The sequence below is a fragment of the Porites lutea genome, chromosome 7 (genome assembly GCF_958299795.1).
Source record: "Porites lutea chromosome 7, jaPorLute2.1, whole genome shotgun sequence".
NCBI classification, from domain to species: Eukaryota; Metazoa; Cnidaria; class Anthozoa; order Scleractinia; family Poritidae; genus Porites; species Porites lutea.
The window spans coordinates 29,816,679-29,837,215 of record NC_133207.1 but is presented as its reverse complement, the minus strand read 5'-3'; the positions used below and the strand labels follow the sequence as shown (position 1 = coordinate 29,837,215).

The following is a 20,537-nucleotide window of genomic DNA, read 5'->3' as shown; positions in this document are numbered from 1 at the left end:
TTCATTAATTAAGAAACTCCGCTGGTGATTAAAAACATGCCAAACACATTTAGCATCTATTTCGCGTGTTTACAAATATCTCCTTTCGAAATAGTGATTTGATACAGTTTCTGGGCCATTCCTCCAAATAAAATCGGCACACATGCACAGGTGAAACATTTTCCTAATTGACGCGCTAAGCATGCTCGCTACACTACAGATTAAAACGGTTAAACCTCCCGATAAAAAGCCAGGCATTTCTGACAGGTCGTTTTTTTGCGTCGGCGTAGCGTTAAATTTCAGTTCGTTTGGCAAAAACTGTGTTACAACATTCCCCTGGCCGGGCTGCTTCAAAAGCATGTTGGCTTACGTGATTCATCCTCAGAATACCAAAAATCCTTCGTGTGTTGGCGCAAGACGTTCCCTATGGTAGTATTATGTTAGGATTAGCGTACGTTTTATAGAAACGACTGGACTTGTCAACGACTTGTCAGTGCCGGCAGCTTAAACTAAACTGGTTGTCAACGCAAATTAAGATCTATTGTCTAATGACCAATCAAACAACTGCGTTGCTGGTACAACGAGCTCCGTGAACGCGAGCTGCAGTGATGTTATTACAGTCCCTCTATTTTTCTCGCCCCCTCCCCTACAGCTATAATCCCCGACGCCCGCCCCCTCGGTACATTTGAAAATCAAGATGGCCTCTATTAACGGTAAGACGCGCTATACTTGGACGATCTCACGAAAAAATGGGGGACTGTGAATAGTTTATTTTAACACTAAAAAACACCCTTTCAAAGTGGAGTGTAAATGCATTTTATTGCGTAAACGGCCTCCATGTAGGTTTATGCATTTTCTGTGTAAAAAATTGCCGCATAACAAAAGAAATTGCTATCCACCTTACCCGGATCATTACTTACTCATAATATAATGGCATAAACCCCAGGACTTGAAAGTAGTGGGAGGTTAGTGCTTTCATTTTCAACATTCGAAGAATTTATACTGCAGCAACAAAAAGACCATTTTACAGTTATCGATGAAAACGAGCTTGGAGTTGACCTTGTTTTGATACAATCCTTCCTGCTTTATTATGTAAATTATGTTGTTCTTATGCAAACTAGTATTTTTTGTTTAATTTTCTGCATGAAAACAAAGGAAGTTTAATTTGTAACAAGCCTCAGCCTCACATCTACTTGAATGCTAGGGTACCAAGCCGACAACTGTAAAATGGTCTGTTCTACCAAGGCTTGGCAATGCCCTCCACTCAGTGGCTGCCAAAATGTTCTATAGCACACAGCATGAGCTTGTTGAACAAGTTCTGTTATTGGGTTTTTCTTCGCATATACAAACAGCTGAAAGATTCCTGCACTTGGTTTAAGGCAAACTCATAGTGCAAATTCTGGAGCATTCCACGGGTTTCAATATTCCCACCAGATTTATGAGAACTGGTATTCAAACTCTGTCAACTCGAGTTAGTTATGCCATTTCATATTCATACCATTTTCTCTTTACAGTGGAGAATCCTGCCTTCTTGAAGTTAAAAAAGAACTTTATTTATCACTTTTTAAAAATTGTATTTTGTTGACAATCACCACCTAAGCAAAATTGCATATTCCAGCTGGGAGTTTTTATACCTTCTTATAATAAATTAACATATGGAATTGCGCCTTGCAGTTCAAAAACATCAGCAACATTTCATTCTCTTTAAATGCCGACAGATAATTTACCTTGCCATCGTATATATCAGCGTGATATTTCATAACTATTCTCTTATTATACAAATAGATATAGTACCTTGCCACTGAACATATTTGTTGAGAAGATGATTCTCTAATTTTAATTGAAGATTCAATAAATATGTAAAAAAGACTATGACAAATTTTGTGGGATTTTACTCATCCTATAATGAAACAGTCACATGAGAGTGATAAATGCACTGTATTGTAGAGGACTGTACATAATGTAAAATAGACCTTTCCCTGCGGGCTTGCCTCTACCATGCGAAAAACAAAAAGGCCTGAGGAGGAGGCTGGAACTTTTCAGTTTTTTTTTCAACTTTAACTGGGACCTGATAGCAAACATCTGTCACCACTGCTGAAAAGAATTCCTTAAAATCAGTGTAAAGTTGCCCTAGGAAGTGATTTGTTGAAAACTAAAAGATAAAGTTCTGCAAAGTTGTGGAATTTTTACAGTGAGGGGCAAGGTTGTGCCCAACTATACAAACGTCTGTAAAATTTTGCGACTTCAAGGGGCAGTGTCTTTGTTCGTTTTGGATCTTATCACCTTAAGTTTAAACTTGGTAAGTTTTCTAATTTTAAGGCATTCTTTCGCACAGTGTTGATTGATATACACTAACTGGTCGTTATTAACACTGAAAAAAACAACCATGGAAGCAGGGTCTATTTGACCCCCTCCCATTACAAATAAATAAATCCTGGATTAGTATGTCCAAATGCGCAGAGCTAGATTCATAGCCACATAATTTAATATCTTATGATTCATCATCTCCAGTCACAAACATGTGCACCGGTTGGTCTGATGAGATCATGTGAGCTCAGCAATTTGTACTGACCAAACCCGCTAACCGCAAGGTATTTGTAATGACCACACCCGCTCATCCTCGCTCTCCACATGTGCAAATCTTATGATTCATCATCTCCAGTCACAAACATGTGCACCTGTTGGTCTGATGAGATCATGTGAGCACAGCGATTTGTACCGACCACACCCGCTAACCGCAAGGCATTTGACTTTGTATACAGCACTGTACATGTGACAGGATTAACCTGGGAGTCCAAATGGCTATGCCAAGTGTCCATGTGGTTTAGAATTTCAGAGTAGAAGGTAGAGTAGAGTGGCAGTTCATAGAAGATGATGTTTTTAATTCCTTTGATTCGATATCTGAAAATTGAAAAAAAAGTAACCTGTGATAAGTGAACAATTCAGGACAACAAAATAATGATCAGGACTTTTGCCACAAATGAAGCATTCAAAATAACTCTGCCATATAGAAATTTATCTGTATTTTTTGGGGACGCTTTCCATATTTTGAATAATCAGATCTTTTACAAGCCGCTCCCTGTGAACATCGCCCCTGTGAATATCGCACTATGCCTAACCCAATCTAGTTGACTTGGGTTACCTGTCATCTTCATACCCTAAAATTAATCCCAGTTATATGTCCCCCTTACTGTATTTGTAAAACAGAAATTTATTCTGGTCAAAATTAATTTACAGTGTATGTACCTGTAGAAGAAATAAAATCTTTCCGTGAACAAGAGAAATGGCCTTTTTCCCTGCAGGAAATATGTTCTAGCCCTCTGTATGTCCTTTTTCTGCGAATATCTGAAATTTGACAGGTAAATTGTTCTAAAATCTCATGTCAAGACGTAAAGGGACAACAATGAAGAATAAGAATAAAATTTTAAAAAATGGCTGAGCATCCCCTACACTTTCCATGTAAGAAATTGAACATGGAAGCAAATTAGAAGCACTCTTTTTGACCAAATAGTTTGTGGAATTAGAGAATTGAAGGAATGTAAAATTCTCATTCAAATAATAGTGAGTGGTCATTCGTAAAGAGTCTGCCAAAAAGCTCACAGAAAATAAGAATGACAATTCAAGCTATAACTTTTGAATGGAAGATGTTATTCGAAGACTAAGGAGATTTAAGATATCACAATGATGATGGCAACAAGAACATAAAAAAGTAATTGGCTTCAATCAATAACAAAGGAAAACAACAACTCTACACATGCAGCTCTTATCGAGGGTCACGCACCACCCCTTGCTCAGTTTTTTCCAAATTACTTACTCAGATATTTGAGCACATTCAATGCCTTCTCGTTTGAAGTAGTTTCTAAGACGGACAAAGTCAAAGTATGATGGAACAAATATGGCCGTGTGACCCATGAGAGAGCCTTTGAACTCTGGTAAAACCTGCAACATACACCATGAAAACTAACCGTCAATCTATCATTCTATTTATTTCACTCTTTTCTAAGTCAGTCTTAAAAGTAGAGCCTGTTAATTCACTCTTACCATGAAGATTATGGCAAGTTCACAACTAACAAACAGCACGAATCTAAAACCTTGTAAATTGTAATGCCAAGCCTAAAACTAGATTAATGTGACATTAATGCACCGATAGTTGAACATATAAGAACTTTACTTTGTAGCTGATTCATATGTGTTTTCATATTGATTAATTTTTTATTAATTTTAATAATAATTTAATATCCTTTTTATCTAATGTTTGAGTAAAGTCTATGTCATTTCATATAGCTGAATTGGACTTGTCAGTATAAACACTGCATAAAAAACTATAGGGAATTAAAATACAATAAAATATATTCTAGATACAGTGAATGCTATAAAATTAATGGGTGTTACACTCACCCACCTTGGCCATTCACTAGTATTCTTACCTTGTTGGCCCCTCCCAGAGAATGTAAACTGTTTTTCCTATTCTGTGCAGCACCAATTATTTATTCATACCCCTGTCAGTGCTCGCTGGCTGAACCAGCTACATTTTGTACTTTCATGCAATTTGCAGCTCACGTCGTTTTCAAATTATTATACAAAATCTATTAAAATAGTCTCCTTGACAGCATGTATACCTCATTTATGAAAGTATTAAATCTTTTGTCAGCTGCCTCATCAAAACTGGAACATTGAAATCGATGAAAAGCCTGAGAAAAGAAGGATAGAACAAAAGTTAAAGTACTATACTAAACTACTTCCTATCTACTGATAATAAGTGTTTCTAAGAAGTACTTTCATGTACATTGTACAAGTTGGCTTCATCTTTTTAGCAGCCTAGCTTGTGGACGTGAGTCAGAATGCTAGACTAATGAAAGCTATTTATTGAGTAGTTAAGTCCTTTGTTCCAAAGATAAAAGAAAACCTACAAGTAACATATCTAAGCTGTTTCTCTGTAAAGCATTCATAAGTCTTTTAACTTATTACAAGTACTGAAAATCCAGAGAGCCTTTACCCAGGGGGGGTACTCGGGATTTCAAGTGGTGGGGATGATCGAATGGAGCCAACAGTCAAGACCCAAAAAAATCCCTAGGGCTTCCAGCAAAACCCAAAAAAATCCCTGGACAAAAAATTAACCCCCAAAAAATCCCATGCCAATTTTATGCAGACTATTGTATAAAACGTACGATGTAAAGCGACACCATAGTTAACTATTAAACAACAGCAAAACACGTTTGTTTGTACTTTATTCGCAGAACTACGCAGCCAGGGCTCTACCGATTCTTTTAAATAACCCAAAAAAATCCCTACTCAAATCAAGCTACCTAAGCCAAATTTTCGTACCCAAAAAAATCCCGGAATTGAAAATTTCAAACCCAAAAAGATCCTTTGATCATCCCAGTCACTTGAAATCCCGAGTACCCCCCCTGGGAGCCTTTACCTGTGGAACCTGAACAGCAACTTGACAAATAGACCCTGGTACATCAGACAGACTAGCTTTCACTCTTCCAGCAAAATATGGAGACAGTCAAGAACAACAAGTGGATCATTAATGCTCAAAAGCTGAAGAACAGCACTTTTATAAAGCTGATGGTATATTTCCACTAAAAAACAAAAACTTTTTTAAACACTTCAATGAAGTATTGTGATAGCATCTTCGTACGTACGTACGTTGATACAGTGGTAATGCAGATTACTATACGTTTGTATATGGTATAATGGTGTTATATGCTTCCAAGTAGAACGAGAGATTGGGAATAAGAGCCTTACAGCTGACTAAAATTTTCTCACATATACCTAACAACTAAGTGTATTGTTCAAACCTACTCAGTTAAAATTGCGGTTTTCTCAAACCTAAAACAGGCATGGATCCTTGACCCAAACCTTAAATGGAAGATCCCGCAAGCAAGAACACCCAAGTTAGACCAATGTGAGTCACTAGTATGGTACATGTAAGGGTGGTACGATTACTTTAACCTTGTACCAAAAACATTCCTGGAAAACAATAATAATTAACCCAAGGCCAGATCTATTGAACCAAAATTTCTGGAAATTTCAGTCCATTTAATTTGAAAGGATCAGTTCAGTCCAACAGGAAAAGTTTTAGTTGAAGGTCCAACTAATTTGTGGTCAACCATTTTTCTTGGTTTGGAGGGGTTTTAATAGAAATTTGCCCTTCCATATGACCACTCCTATTTCAAGTACCAAATTTTCTGGAAACTTCAGTCGAAAACTGAATCAATCAATTCCATTAACTTACTGCACATCAGCCCCCATTTGAAATAAAATGGGACCATTCCAAAGTTGCAATCTATCACCTTCATAAAATTTTCAAAAATTTTGGTTCAATGGATCATGCATTGGAGCTGAGGCAGATAACACCCTCCGAGATCTCCATAATTCTTCAGATGATACTCAGCCTCATTCAATAATTTATTGTTAATTATAAAAATGTGTTATCAACTTAAAAAGGATATTGTAACAATGTCTGTTGAATAATGAGTTCATTTCTGGGGAGACAAAGCTGCTGAAGATTAAGGTCTGTCTGTAAAACTTAGACCTGAAAAAAAAAAAACATCATGGCAAACTAGTAAGCACAATGAATCCATGGCAAACATAATAATTATGGCTGAAGTAGCCGCAACGTACCAGTTTTATGGCTGAAAGCATAAAAAACTGGAACACTTACCAACCATTTAGGCACCACATTCTGACACGTGAAAAATCTACATCATGTGAGTCTTTGGGTTGTAGATGAAGATGCTGAAATATGTGCTGTGGGAGGATTAGAGACCAAGACATACGATAATTACATCAATATTGACAACATAACATAAAATTACAATGTAAATTTATATTTTTTTGATATTTTTAGCCCTTGTGTAAACAAAAACAGTACTGTAATTATTACACTAGTCAAGACTTAGTGAGAACTGACACTACAGTTGCAACCCATTCAACCAAAAGTATCAACAGAATTTCTAAAAATTTTATGGAGGTAAAAGGAACACAACTTTGACCATTCTTGTTTTATTCCTCTCTGGGCCAGGAGACAAATTTTGCATCCTCATGAGTCAGTGAGATAAAACTGATCCTAGAACTACTGCTAACACTTCAAGTTTGCTAGGTATAATTATGCAAATGGTGGGCAGGGAATTGAACCGTTTTGGGTTGATCTATTTTCTTTTGTTTCCCATGAAAGTAGCCAGGGTTCACGCTCATAATAGCCAGCAGGGGAAATTCAATTTGTGGCCCCCAGCCCTCGGTGAAAGCCCTGGATCCACTTAGGTGTGGATCAAAGTTCATAGAAATTTTGAAACTGAAAATGGGAACAGGATTGATTAAATGGAAGGCAAATTTCTAGCAAGACCTTGTGGTTCAACTGATTAAAACACTTCCACCTTCACCAAAACTTTTCCAGTTAGACCCATCCATTGCATTCAGTTTTCCAGAAGTTTTGGTTGAAGGATTGCACCCTAGTGGACTAGCTAGCTAGGTACATGTACCTGAACATGTTCCCAGTTCTGCATGAGAAAGACATCCGTTTGATCCAATATAATAACTTCAATGGACGAAAGAAAATCATACTCATGGGACTTCTCCCTACAATCAGATTACAGGTTGCATAACATTATTTACTGATGATGACAACCTGAATAGTTTGCTAGCTGCCATAACATAAGTAAACTTACTGTATAAAGTACCCTATGGTATTTACAGTTAGATTGGAATTCTCTAGAAATTTACTAAGTGTTTTTGATTACAAATCAAGCAGTGTTGTTTCGAGGAGAAATTTGATGCTGGTCAATGCTCATTTAATAATTTTATTACCCTTCATTTCCTATGATGGTCCTCAGTCCGAGAGGTGAAGCCACAATAATATCTGAAGAATAAAACTTTGCATATAATTCTAGAGACTTTTTACTGGCTGATATTCCTATCCGGAAACAATCATCAATGTTTCCTGCAAACATCTGTTTAAAGTCTTCAGTTTTGTTGTCTTTAGAAATGTCAGATTCCTCTTCCTCCCTATACTCTTCAAAGAAACGCTTTTTGTTCTTAACTTGACCCTGAAAGAAAATGTTTACAAAACTGTGTAAATTTAATATTCCATAAACATCCTTCACAAGCAGTGTTCTCCCTACATTTTAGCTCAGCAGGTAAGGGACCATTCATGGCCGGTAAGGCAAAAAATATGTGCCAGAGGTGCACTTTCCTGGGGAGAAGGCGGGGGGGGGGTATAGTGGAGTGAGGTACATGGCCCCACTCCTGCTGAGAAATTTTGGAGCTAAGTTTTCTGAGACATCATTCCCTCATTTTAAGACCTATTTTACGCAAATCGGCCGTTGTTATCTTTAGACAATAATAATTTAAAATGTTTGATTCAAAGAATTTTATTCTGTCCTTATGTTCTCTTTCCAAAATGCAGGGCCCATAAAAAGAAAAGCTGTGTATACTTTAGTACTTTTCCGTATATATTTTTTCATTTTGCTTGTGAGAATCGAATCGGATCAAAACTTCCTTTTTTTAAAAATCTACTTTTTTAAAAGTTTTACTAAACCTCCAAGCAGCTGCAGGCGGTAAGAAGCATTGCTTCAGGCAGTAAATTTTAGCAGTTACTGCCTGATAAGGAGAATACTGCACAAGCCCTTTATTTTGTATTAGAAATTCAAAATAAAAGGATCAGGCTAAAAATGATTCTGTGCTTTGAAAGGTGGGCGTACTGTATTAGGGATTGTATAATGGAGGAGCTTGCAGAGCTGCAAATAACAGACAGTCACCACACAATTTCTGCCTAAAATTTGCTTTGCAAGGAAATCATACCTGCATCTAAAGAATTTGGACCAAAAAAAAACAGATAGACCAAATACCAAAGATTTTTTTTGTAAATTTGCAAAGTAATAATAAAGAAATTAAAACTCAATTATGCGTGTCTAACAATGAACATTTTGGTTTGTCTGACTAAAACAGTGACCTGGTCGGACAACATACGTCTGTTCTAAAAAGGAAAAATATTTGCAGGTCTGGGCTTGTGGGTATTGTTCAGACGCTTTGATGCTTCTTTCTCAGTCTATTAATTTTACAATGTATATTTATAATTTTATTTGGAAATAACTACATAGGATGAAAGTAACATGAGAAATCTAAAGGGAAATAAACACCAATTGGCATACAACAAGGGCTGTAATAATGGGTGTAACCAAAAACAGCCCTTACATTTGAGCTTATTGCATGTTACTGATAATAAATTAAAAGTTCAAGCTTAAGAGGAAGACGTTATGAAATACTTAGAGAGATGTTATGGGTAAAAGTTTATTCACTACTGATGACAGTTGTAACCGCTAGATGGTTTTACTGTATACCTGTCAACTCTCAAGCATTATGTGTGAGTCTCTCGCCTACTTACTTAAGACGTTGATCTCATGTATCAAAGACAATTTCTCACACGACTCACAAATCCAGACAAATTGTTCTTCAACACATGATTAATAACAAAGATTCAATTCCATTTCCACAAAAATATTTCAAAAACTAAGGCATTAAAATGATCATGACTTTGTGTTCTAATGAAATGAAAACACACTGAAAGTGTTGTCTTTTAAACAGCTTCGGAAGTTCTCAAAGGTCGTCAGAAGATCTTCGGACATTTTTGGAAGCGTTTGGAAGTCTAAGGAAAATCGTCGCAAATCTACAGAAGTCACCGGGATGTTTTCAGAAATCCAAGTCATCACAAGGCGAAAAACTCAAACATGTGACTGGAAAAAGTTGGCAGGTAGGTACATGTATTATTATTGTTGTAACTGGTTTAAAATTTTCTTACAGTATTTCCTGGACAGATAAGCTGCATCATGACTTCAACTAACTTTAATGCTGCATCTCGAAAAGGAACTAAGATCAACACCTTTGGTCTTGTTAGTCCTTGATCACGTTGCTCACTATTAAGAAAAATACAGTGTCACTTGTGAGAAAAAATGACAGTTCATCAGAATCAATAGCTATATAATACATTTTATACATGTACATCTAGTACAGGTTCAATTAGTTATTCAAGAATTAGGGCTAGGAGAGAAAGGAAATTGAGAATCAACCTAGGTTAAAAAATTTAACCTGAACATAATTTTGACCTGTAACATATCTACACATGCAGCTAATACTGGCCACTCTTTCAGAAGCTATTCAAACAGCCTCTGAGAAGAACAGAAATATTAATATTATTTCTGTTGTTATTATGAATCACTGCCTGCATCATCATTATGATCATCAATCCTTGGTTTCTACAGAAAGTTCCAATTAAATTGCCTCCAGTACCTTTCTCCTCATAAATAAATGAATAAATAAAAGCTCATCCAATCTCCTTCTTATCTTTCCAGGACTGAACAATTTTTCGAGTGTTTTTTGTTACTCTTGAACGAGTCCTGTAAGTAAATGATTGTCAGATAAACATTATTTATCATTATTTTCAAATGTAATTACCCAAGCACTGGTCTCAGTCATTATAACATTCCAATTATTCTACACACAATATTTTTTTACAACACATTGCCTCTCTTTAAGCTAATATGAAATGTTATATGAATCAGGGCTGTCACTAAGATTTCAAGTCGCCCGGTAACTACAACAAGTGGGCACCTGGGAATCAAACAGCTAGAGAAGATTCTTTTGGTTATATTTTTCTTCTATTTTCTTATAAATTCAAAGTAGCCAAGGGCCACGTTCTTAGTAGCCGGGGGAAATCCCTGGCTCCCGCCTCTTAATGACAGCCCTGTGAATAACACATGAAATAATGCTCTTTCCCTCCTAAGTGACCAAGGTAAAAAGCTCACAAAGAAAATCAAGGTTTTCTTGTAAAATCCTTGAAAACTAAAAAATAGCTGAGTATGCACTAGAGTCATCCCCAGATTAACACTTTCACTGTCAGAGTGAGTGATGGGGTCATGTAAAGTGGTTCTAACTACAACAACAACAACAAACTTTATTTATAAACAGATAATATTACAGAAGCATGGCCTACAGTTAGCAAGGCTATTCGAGGCAGGACAATGAGTGCAAAATATGAAATTAAGACTAAGGCTAACTAAGGAAAGTTTACAGTTTGCAAAATAATAAATGAAATAAAAATCGTAATAACACATGTCGTCAGTGACTTTCTTCAGTTGATTTTTTAGATCTTGAATTTCTTTTTGTAACGCTTGGTCTTCTTTCCTTAGTTTATCAGTTTCGATCATAGTTGAAAAAAAGTTTAAGCATTTAGCACAAATTTCGTAAGAAGCCTGGAGTGATTGAGACCACATCTGACCAGTACGCTCTCAGTACCAGTTTTCAATTTTTGAGTCTGTGGAGGAAACCAGTGGTATTACCACTGAAACAATAAATTGTTCATCAGCAGTATTTTCATATGGTGTTGTTTGTTTCTCAACATTCTATACAAAGTAATAATGCAAGAATTTACAGTTGTATAAAGCGCCATTTCTGTGAGCTTGATGGCACAAAGTGAGATTGGAGAATTTTTTTAATAACTTTGACTGAAAGAGTTAACACATGACTGTAATGTCAAAAATCAGATGAAAAGCAGATCAACTTATGGCCTCGTTAGCTGCCAGCCAATAGTTTCATTTGTCACTTGATGTCTTTGGAAAAGTGCATGGCTGTATGAGTGCAAAAAGTACATGAATGAAAGTAAACTTACTTCAGTATATGATTAAGAGCATGAAGGCAATAAAGCCTTCTAATCTCGTCACCGTTCTGGAATGTGCAGTTGGAGTAGAAAACATCCTGTTAAAAGTCCAAGAAATATAACTTACGTCTAATTAATCATGATTACCCTTTACAATGGATTGTCTTTTAAAATTTAATGATCACCTTTTTCTTAACCAAAATCAAACTTTTACACCATGAGGTCAACACAATATCACTGCCATGGATTATTGTGCAAACCAACATTATTATCTGAGCATAAAAGAGGTTTAAGACTCTAGGATAAAGCTTTATTTAAGACACACAAGCTTTCAATTCCATCTAAGAATCTTTATCACGTGATGGAGTGCGACATTTTGTCATGTGATTTGTAATGTGAATCACCTGACAAAACTTCCCAGGAAGCTTGTAACCAGCTTCCAAGTTCAATGTTGGAGCCAAAGAAAATATTTTGATGACCTCCCAGACTCGATCTTCTCTTAAACACGTCATCTTCCCATGCAAAAATCGAGTAAGAGGATATATCCAGGATATGTCCTGAACACTTTAATATTACTTTTCTAAAGCTCTACATGTAAATAACCCTCCACTCCTCCCCCCCCCCCCACCTCCAACCAAATCTTTAACCAAGAGGAGCAAGAAGTGGTCCCTGGGCAGGCAAAAAGTGAGAGCTGCTTGTCCAAAGGACAAGCTGGAATTCAAGTATTTTTCCGAGTTCCAGATACTGTTGTTTACAACTTAACCCCAGCTAGAGACAGGACCACTACTTCTACATGGCCATCCCAGTTACGTGAGGCTCTAGCCATTGGCAATGTAAAGGCAGCAGTTTCTTCCTCATTATTGTTTTAACACCCTGAGTATTGGTTCAGGTCTGGTTCCCGGGATCGGACCCATCACATCCTTCTCTGCAGACCAGCAATCTGCTAGCTGAGCTTACTCTGCCATGGTAAAACATTAATTTTGGAATTTAAACATTGTGAGAAACAAAATGTAAAAATATCCTGGGCAAGACAAATAAATATTATTATATACAGTGAAAACTTGCCTGGTATGAGTTTATGTGCTGAAAAAGATTTTGTTGAAGTGGAGTGAACAAACCTGTAAAGAAGTAATAACCATCAGACATTTGTACACAAAAAATTACTACAGTATGCTGCAAACAGAGTTCCCTGTTGAAAGAGGGGCAAAAGGACATTATAGTTATTTTTCCTTGGCTTGATTTTTTAAGGCCTGTCTCTTCTCCTGCAAGCAACATCGAACCAGGATGTTATACTCTGGCCTTTACTTTCACAACAGGGAAACCTGGCATGTTTTCGTAAGAGTGACCAACATCAATTTTCTCCTAACAATAAAGACACAATCAATATAAAGGTTATAAGAATTAATGAACTGATCACAATAGGGAAAAAAGGTTTGACCCTTACTCAATTTTTTGTACTCTTTACTGATTCTAAATGTATGAATTTGAATGTTGATACAAGGGCTTAAAGAGTTAAACTCAAAAACTAAAGAAATAATCTTGTACTCCATGAAGACATAGTTAAGATAATAGCTGAAATTAAAAGTAACACAACACTAAAAAGGAAACCAAACAGCATACCTTCAAAGCTTAATTTTTCATTGATTTTTTCCCAACCTTGAAGAAGACTAGCTCTCAACTAGAAAACAAAAATAATGTAGACATGCACTTTTTATTATTTTATTTTTAATAATATTATAGTAGTGTCTTGTTCCACGAGTACAAAATTTTTAATCCTTTCAAATCTAGAGGTAACTTTAATATTTTCACAGTATCTCACTTGTCTCTATCAGTTTCTTCCTAAGTTTAGTGTTACTTTTTCAGAACATTCCAAATGAAGAGACAAACTAATTCTGTGTAGGTCTGTTAAACACCGGAACTCACAACATTTCAACAGGTAGCCATGTTTATTATGTCTGTAAACGACATAACAAAAGCCCAGGGGGACTACTGAGGGGAATTCCACAACAAGGATCTAGAACGCATTAATTGTCACATTATGCTTATGCTTAACCTGAGATCAGGCTCCTGTTTTAGCAGTTTTCCTACATTCCCTCACGCCTGTGCTGCTGTGGCCAAATTTTGGCCGCAACACTGATTGGTCGTTACAACAATGCCAGACGATCTGATTAGCTATCGGAATCACAGGGAGTAGAAAGTACTAAAATCCTCGAGAGGCTTTTATCTCTACCATGCTTTTGTATTATTATTATTGTTATTATTATTATTATTATTATTATTATTATTATTATTATTATTAACTTTTTATTAACTTTTTGATGCTTTTTATAATTGTTATTAGTAGTCTTTAGATAGTCATTTTACGACAATTCTCTTTCGTACACAAGAAGAATGTACATAGGGTATATATTTTAATATTTCATATTCTTGAATCTGTAAATAGTAAAATTTAATAATTATTATATTTATCATTGGGATGAACATAGAAATTTTCTTTTTTTTTAGTTTATAGACAGTTGTTTACATTTTTTTATTATTATTATTATTATTATTATTATTGATGTCACATTTACCTTTAAATCTGTAAATGTTGTTTCCTTATTGACATAAATGTGTACACTTGGTAAAGGCTTGACAGATGGAATCACTTCAGTGACACTGCCAAATGAAGCAATCTGAAAATGATTCAGAAATAAAAAGAAATGCAATAATGAACATAATTTTGTTAATCAGAATTAACAAGTACAGCTGTAAGAGGAAAACAAAACAACCCCATAATTTTTTTTTAATAACCTCAGTCAAAGTTTTGGTCTAATCCAGAAATACACTGACACAAAGAAGAATGCAACTCACTTTGCTGGTTTTAACTTGCCAGGACTTAAGGTCATTAAGATGTTTTTCTGCAGATTCTTCTAAGTCTTGTTCAAAATGAACTACAAATGGATCTTCAGTTCCTTTAGAAAAAAATGAAATGTAAGATATAAAATAATAAAGTATTTAGTGTTTAGGCCTCACAAAACATTAGAGAAGAAGTTAAATTTGAACACAATCATTTGCTGTGTTTTGTGACTACATCATGAGGCAAACAATGAGCCAACTTTTCTTGTTTGAATTCTGTCTACAACTCTTTTCAGTTTCCAGAGAACAACATTAAAAACAGGAAATCAACTACTAACTAATAACTATGGATCAGCAGTGGCTAATTGTACAGTACCTTTCAAATGCCTTGTTTTGACATCATCAATACCGTCATCATCACTTTCCTCAAAGGTTCCACTTTCTTTTCGATAGTCATCAGTATCAGTTTTATTTCTGTCAATGACATCATCATCATCATCATCATTATTATCACTAGTGTCATCATCATCTTCATTTCCATTATAGCTGTTTTCGTGGATAACAGTTTCTTTTGTATCTTCATTAGAACTTCCAACATGCACCACATCACTGTGACTCTTATCTTTGTTCTGTTTTACTATCGTCATTTTGTTGTCATTCATTTGTTTTATGGCCTTGTCATTTTTATTTTCATCCTTGAATTCAGTGTCATGCTCGATTTCCTCGTCACTTTCCTCCTCTTCTTCTCCTTCACTACCATCCTCTCTCCATTTTTTTGTCAAGTGGTTCACGTCAGATCCAGACTCAACTCCAAGCAAACCAAGCAACTGTTGATAAGGAGCTGGACCATCCTCACTGTCTGAACTGTCTGTTTCATGATGCTAGCAGTTAAAAAAAAGACACTGATTTTCTTTGTGCCAACAAGCGCATAATGTGATTTACTGTTTTTGGTAACCAGGTGTTATGTCATACTATAAGTAGGTGTAATACATGTCAGGGGCACAGCCAGCCATTTTTTCCTGTTAAGCCCAAGTCATATAGAAGTCCTTGTGGGGGTTGGGGGGGGGGGGGGGGGAGGGATGAGGGCACAAAAGTGAGCCATAAAAAAACTGACCTATAAACAATATCTTTTTACTGCATGGTCATTCTTTTTTGCTAAAAAAATGCTGCGTTAAATGAGTGATTAAAAGTGAGTTATCAAATCAACAGATGGCCTTTTTCAGACGAAGCGCGACAGTGTATGATGTGAAGTAATATTGGACAAGTGGATATACAGTTAGTTGTTCTTGTTCATATCTGTCAGTTATACTAATTATTGCATTATTATACATGCGTGTTACTTACCTTAGTGATACTATGTTCCTGTTTCAGTCTCTTTATTGCTTTTTTGTCACTATATTTAAGATAATTCAACAAAAAACAGCCTTTAAGGACATAAACTTGCTGAACAACTGCTACTCAGTTGTTCTACAAGCTGTGTTTGTCCCATTGCAAATGGTAGTTTGGACATCACAAAATAATGATGGTAGTCACGGGAAATAACACGAGTCTCTGTATGGATATCTGTGGCACGTTTTCCATCACATCGTCGATTTTTCAGGCAGAATCATTGTATATCAAGAATATTGTTTTGCATGGTAACGCTACTAGTGAGCTCACCGCAACCACAACCATAACGGAAAAGAAGAAAAGAAGCAAAACAAAACCTCTGAAGGTGCAGCACACTTCTTGGCAGGTTTCTTTGCCATCACTGCATGACTGACACTTTTATCTACATAAGATCGTCGCTAGCTTCATTGATGGCGATCGTTGCGACTTTGATTTTGTCAGAAATACTCATGCAGAGGCTCAAATATACAGTGGCACTAAAGGCTAAGACTACCTGTTTTTAGATCATGACGATCTATACTATCACTGAAAGAAACCTGGCAATCTGTATAAAACTAACATTGATTCACAGTCATTTAACCCCACGTCCTTAGCCTCCTATTTTTAAGTCAATTAGCTCCAAAGAAAAAGTCCCTTAACCTCATAAATGAGACACCTTATGATCACTATTTAGCATCTTGAACAGGGTGTCTTTTTAGACCGGAAGCCCTTAAAGGGGTGTGGAGTATGCATGGCAATGAGAAGTCTACGTATGTGATAACAACATTTTTTCCCCAAAAAATCTTATTCCTTGATGGTAGTTTGGAAAATTACTTAATTGTGAAGGCAAAATAAAACTAATCAGCATCATAAAAAAAGTTCTCCTGTCTTAAACAGGGTATTGAAGTGCACTTTTTCTGTCTTAAAGAATAAACAGGGTCAGGGTTTGAAGACCTGGGCAGCACACCTGTACCCAAGCTTCACTTGAGTACGACCCCCTTCCCCCCCCCCCCCCCCCCCCCCTCACCTCCCCAGGACGTTACCCGACACGTGCCATGACATGATCATGATACTGAGACCAGCTGTATGAAAACTAAACGTCCGAACTTTCGACTAAGCAGAACGTTAGATGTTAGCGGATACTTCCGACGCTAAGGCTTATGCAACTGGCTCCTGATCTACATTACAGATTTCAGTAGCTTAAGCGAACAAGTTAGTTTTACCGCCTAGGCAAAATCAGAGTCAGTTTTCAAGTCACACTTGTATTTCCAAAGGTCTAAACATTGCCAAATAAAACCCATGTTAAGAAACGTAACCTACTCCTCATCCACAGAATGCTTCTCTTTGACCTCCTTAAAATGTCGCTTCTTGCTGCTCTTTGCTTTGTTCACACTCTTTTTGGATCTCTTCTGTTGACCGCCATGCCGCTTACTCTTCGCCATCTTGAAATAACAAACGGAAGAGGACTGGGGACTATGTACTCACGAAGAGCTCCGAAGAGTCCACCGGAAATACTACGAAATATAATCGGTAATCCATTCATGTATGCTACATTGGATCGCTCGTCTGTGCTGCAACAAGTCAAACGATGTCTGCCAGTGTGAAGGTCGGCGTTTTAACGGTCAGTGACCGATGTTCTCGAGGCCAGGCAGAGGATAAAAGTGGGCCAAACTTACAGAAGCTATTGAGGTCCTCTTCTGCACTAAAAGTGAACGAAATCCTTTCTGAATGTGTCCCGGACGAAGCAAACGAGATCAAGCGAGTTTTGCTCAAATGGTGTGATACCGAAAACGTCCACGTAATACTTACTACAGGGGGTACAGGTTTTTCTCCAAGAGATATCACACCAGAAGTGACTTCAGAAATCATTGAAAGGCCTGCTCAAGGTCTCACTCTACAAATGCTGAGTGAATCCTTGAAGGTGACGCCTATGGCCATGCTTTCCCGAGCAGTTTGTGGGATAAGAAAAGGAAGCATCATTATAAACTTGCCAGGAAGTCTTAAGGGATCTCAAGAATGTTTCCAGTTTGTTTTGCCCGCTTTGCCTCATGCTATTGAAGTGTTACGTGGCAGCCCAAACGTGGGTGTCACCCATGCCTCCATGGAACATCCCGCCCATCCTCAGAGGGGTGACACCCATCACAACTGCCCACACAAGACTCAAGGCAAGACTGTTAGAGATCTCAGTAAAGTTGCAGAAAGAGACCGTCATTCTCCATATCCACTTGTTTCAATGAGTGATGCTCTCTTGGTGATAAAGGATAATGCCAATTGTCTACCTAAAACAGTTGTGAGTATAGAGGATTCATTAGGCCACATACTGGCCTCTGATGTTTTTGCCCAAGAGCCCTTTCCTCCTTTTCCTGCATCTGTCAAAGATGGGTATGCTGTGCTAGCTTCTGATGGTCCTGGAGAACGTGTTGTACTTGGCCCAGTAACGGCTGGAGAAATCGCAGCTTCCCAGGTCATTTCTGGTCATGTGATGCGCATCACCACAGGGACACCAGTGCCACAGGGAGCTGATGCTGTTGTCCAAGTTGAAGATACAGAGTTACTTGAAAGTGATGATGATGGAAGGACAGAGAAAAGGATAAAAGTCCTCACATGTCCAAAGCCAGGACAGGACATTAGACCCATTGGCTTTGATGTGAACAAAGGTCAACAGGTGCTGTCAGCTTATGACAAACTAGGACCAGCAGAATTGGGTCTGATGGCTTCATTAGGACTGACTGATATTGAAGTGTTTCAAATACCAAAAGTTGCAGTCCTCTCCACAGGAAATGAGGTAGTAGGTCCTGGTCAAGTCACGAAAGCAGGTCAAATCAGAGACAGTAATAAGATTGCATTGAAATCAATGATAAATTCCCATGGCTTTGAGTTCATTGATTTGGGGATTGCAGCTGACACTCCTCAGGATCTGGAATCCAAACTCTCTGCTGGCCTGGAATTAGCTGATGTTGTTGTGTCTTCAGGTGGAGTATCAATGGGTGAAAAAGACTTCCTGAAACCTGTTTTAGAAGACCTCATCGGTGCCACCATCCATTTTGGAAGAGTGTTTATGAAGCCAGGCAAACCCACAACATTTGCAACAGTCACAGTTGGTGGAAAGAAGAAGCTGATATTTTCTCTTCCTGGGAATCCTGTCTCAGCAATGGTGACATTTAACCTGTTTGTTCTCCCAGCCTTAAACAAGTTGACTGGATCCCAAAGCCCTGAGTTGACAAAAATAAAAGCAAAGTTGCTACAACCAGTCTCTCTAGATGCCAGACCTGAGTACCACAGAGTTGCCTTGTCATGGAAGTCAGGCGACCTGGTCCCTTCGGCAATATCCACTGGCAGTCAATGCAGTAGTAGGCTGTTGAGTATGAGAACTTCTAATGCACTCCTTGTCTTACCACCAAGGAGTGATGATCTTACTAAGATTGACGCAGGAATGATTGTTGATGCTTTGATTATAGGTGAAGTCTAAAATATAAAGTGGTGACTATTAAGGGTGAATTTTCTGATAAGACAGAATTCATATAAAGTAAAATTGCCACCAAAAAGAGATGGTTCCTCCATATAATTAAACTTGTCACAAGTTGACGTCATGAGTTTCACAGCACAAAAGCCGTATTAGCAAACAGAGCTGTGAAGCAGCCAAGTGAAGTTTGCAAAGCAAGACAAAGGACTTGTTTAAAGTTTTTTTAATTTGTCCTTCTACTTATAGTAGTAATATTATTAAGTAGTCTGTTTGAATATTCTCATTTAGTGTAACTTAGTTTGTTGTGAACAATACCCACCTTGTCAAGCTCTCCCCTCCATGCTGGTTGTATACAAAAATTTATACCAATGCCAACTGGAATTTATGAACAAAATAACTCAATCAGAATACCAAAATGGCTCAGTGTGTTCATTGATGACTGGAGTGGATGAATTTTCTTATTAGAGAGAATTCACTCATCTTTCAAGTAAACCTTATCGCTTTGCCACCAAGAAGTGATGATTGTACTATAGTATTAAGGCAGAACAATTAATTGTTGTTGCTTCAACGGTGGGTGTATTCTGATAAGATTGTATCTGGTCGGGCTGAATTTTCTGACTGGATAAGTTGTGTGAAAAAAAAAACTGTGAAGTGAGAACCCTGCAAGGTGAACAACAGAAGTATGTTGCCATTGGCTGATTACAACAGAGAATCAAATAAAGTTTTTTGGTTCAAAGGTGGATTGTGCAAACTGCCTTTTCTTTCAGCTGGGGATCATAATGTTACGGGGGGGATACTGTTGCAAATTTGAGCAACCCAAAACCGTCATCTTATGTCAAGACCTGATCTGCTGTTCTTAAGAGATGATCAGTGAAAGAAACGTCCTCAATTCAAGACCTTGGTTCTAAATATAGTGCGCACAAGCCTTTACCCAATTTCAGACCCAAATAGTTGAAGTCTATACTGTGGAAGCTCGATTTTCGAGGTTAGCCTAGCCTCCTGAGGGGTTCAGATCGTGAGGACAACGCAAAGAGATGTGAGCAGAAAAAGACAGCGAGGGGGTGGGGTAGGGGGTGAGAGCGAGAGATCCTTCCTCTCTCCCTAGTCCCTCTCGTTCTCCTTATTTTTTCCCGCTCTCTTACTTCGCGCCGCACTCCACTATCCGAACGCCTGGCTATATTTTGCCCGTGCCTGTACGGCGTCTTCCCAAGCCTTCTCGGTCAATGCATTTCA

The 20,537-nt window shown here is 37.5% G+C and overlaps 2 protein-coding genes across 2 annotated transcripts; one reads left to right on the top strand and one right to left on the bottom strand.

Annotated features, from left to right (window-relative positions):
- Positions 1–1,373: 1,373 nt before the first annotated feature.
- Positions 1,374–17,308, bottom strand: LOC140943126 (U3 small nucleolar RNA-associated protein 25 homolog). The gene is given in 19 exon segments (XM_073392186.1): positions 1,374–2,880; positions 3,226–3,324; positions 3,794–3,918; positions 4,599–4,670; positions 5,402–5,478; positions 6,438–6,520; positions 6,650–6,735; positions 7,467–7,563; positions 7,792–8,030; positions 9,782–9,892; positions 10,304–10,376; positions 11,648–11,733; positions 12,701–12,753; positions 13,256–13,313; positions 14,209–14,310; positions 14,489–14,589; positions 14,850–15,354; positions 15,818–15,866; positions 17,162–17,308. Coding segments are annotated over 19 exon segments (2,397 nt in total). The 5' UTR covers positions 17,284–17,308; the 3' UTR covers positions 1,374–2,621.
- Positions 17,309–17,417: 109 nt separating this feature from the next.
- LOC140943069 (gephyrin-like) lies at positions 17,418–20,044 on the top strand. The gene has a single exon (XM_073392122.1). It carries the CDS (start codon positions 17,430–17,432, stop codon positions 19,308–19,310), a length of 1,881 nt encoding a protein of 626 aa, XP_073248223.1. The 5' UTR covers positions 17,418–17,429; the 3' UTR covers positions 19,311–20,044.
- Positions 20,045–20,537: the final 493 nt, after the last annotated feature.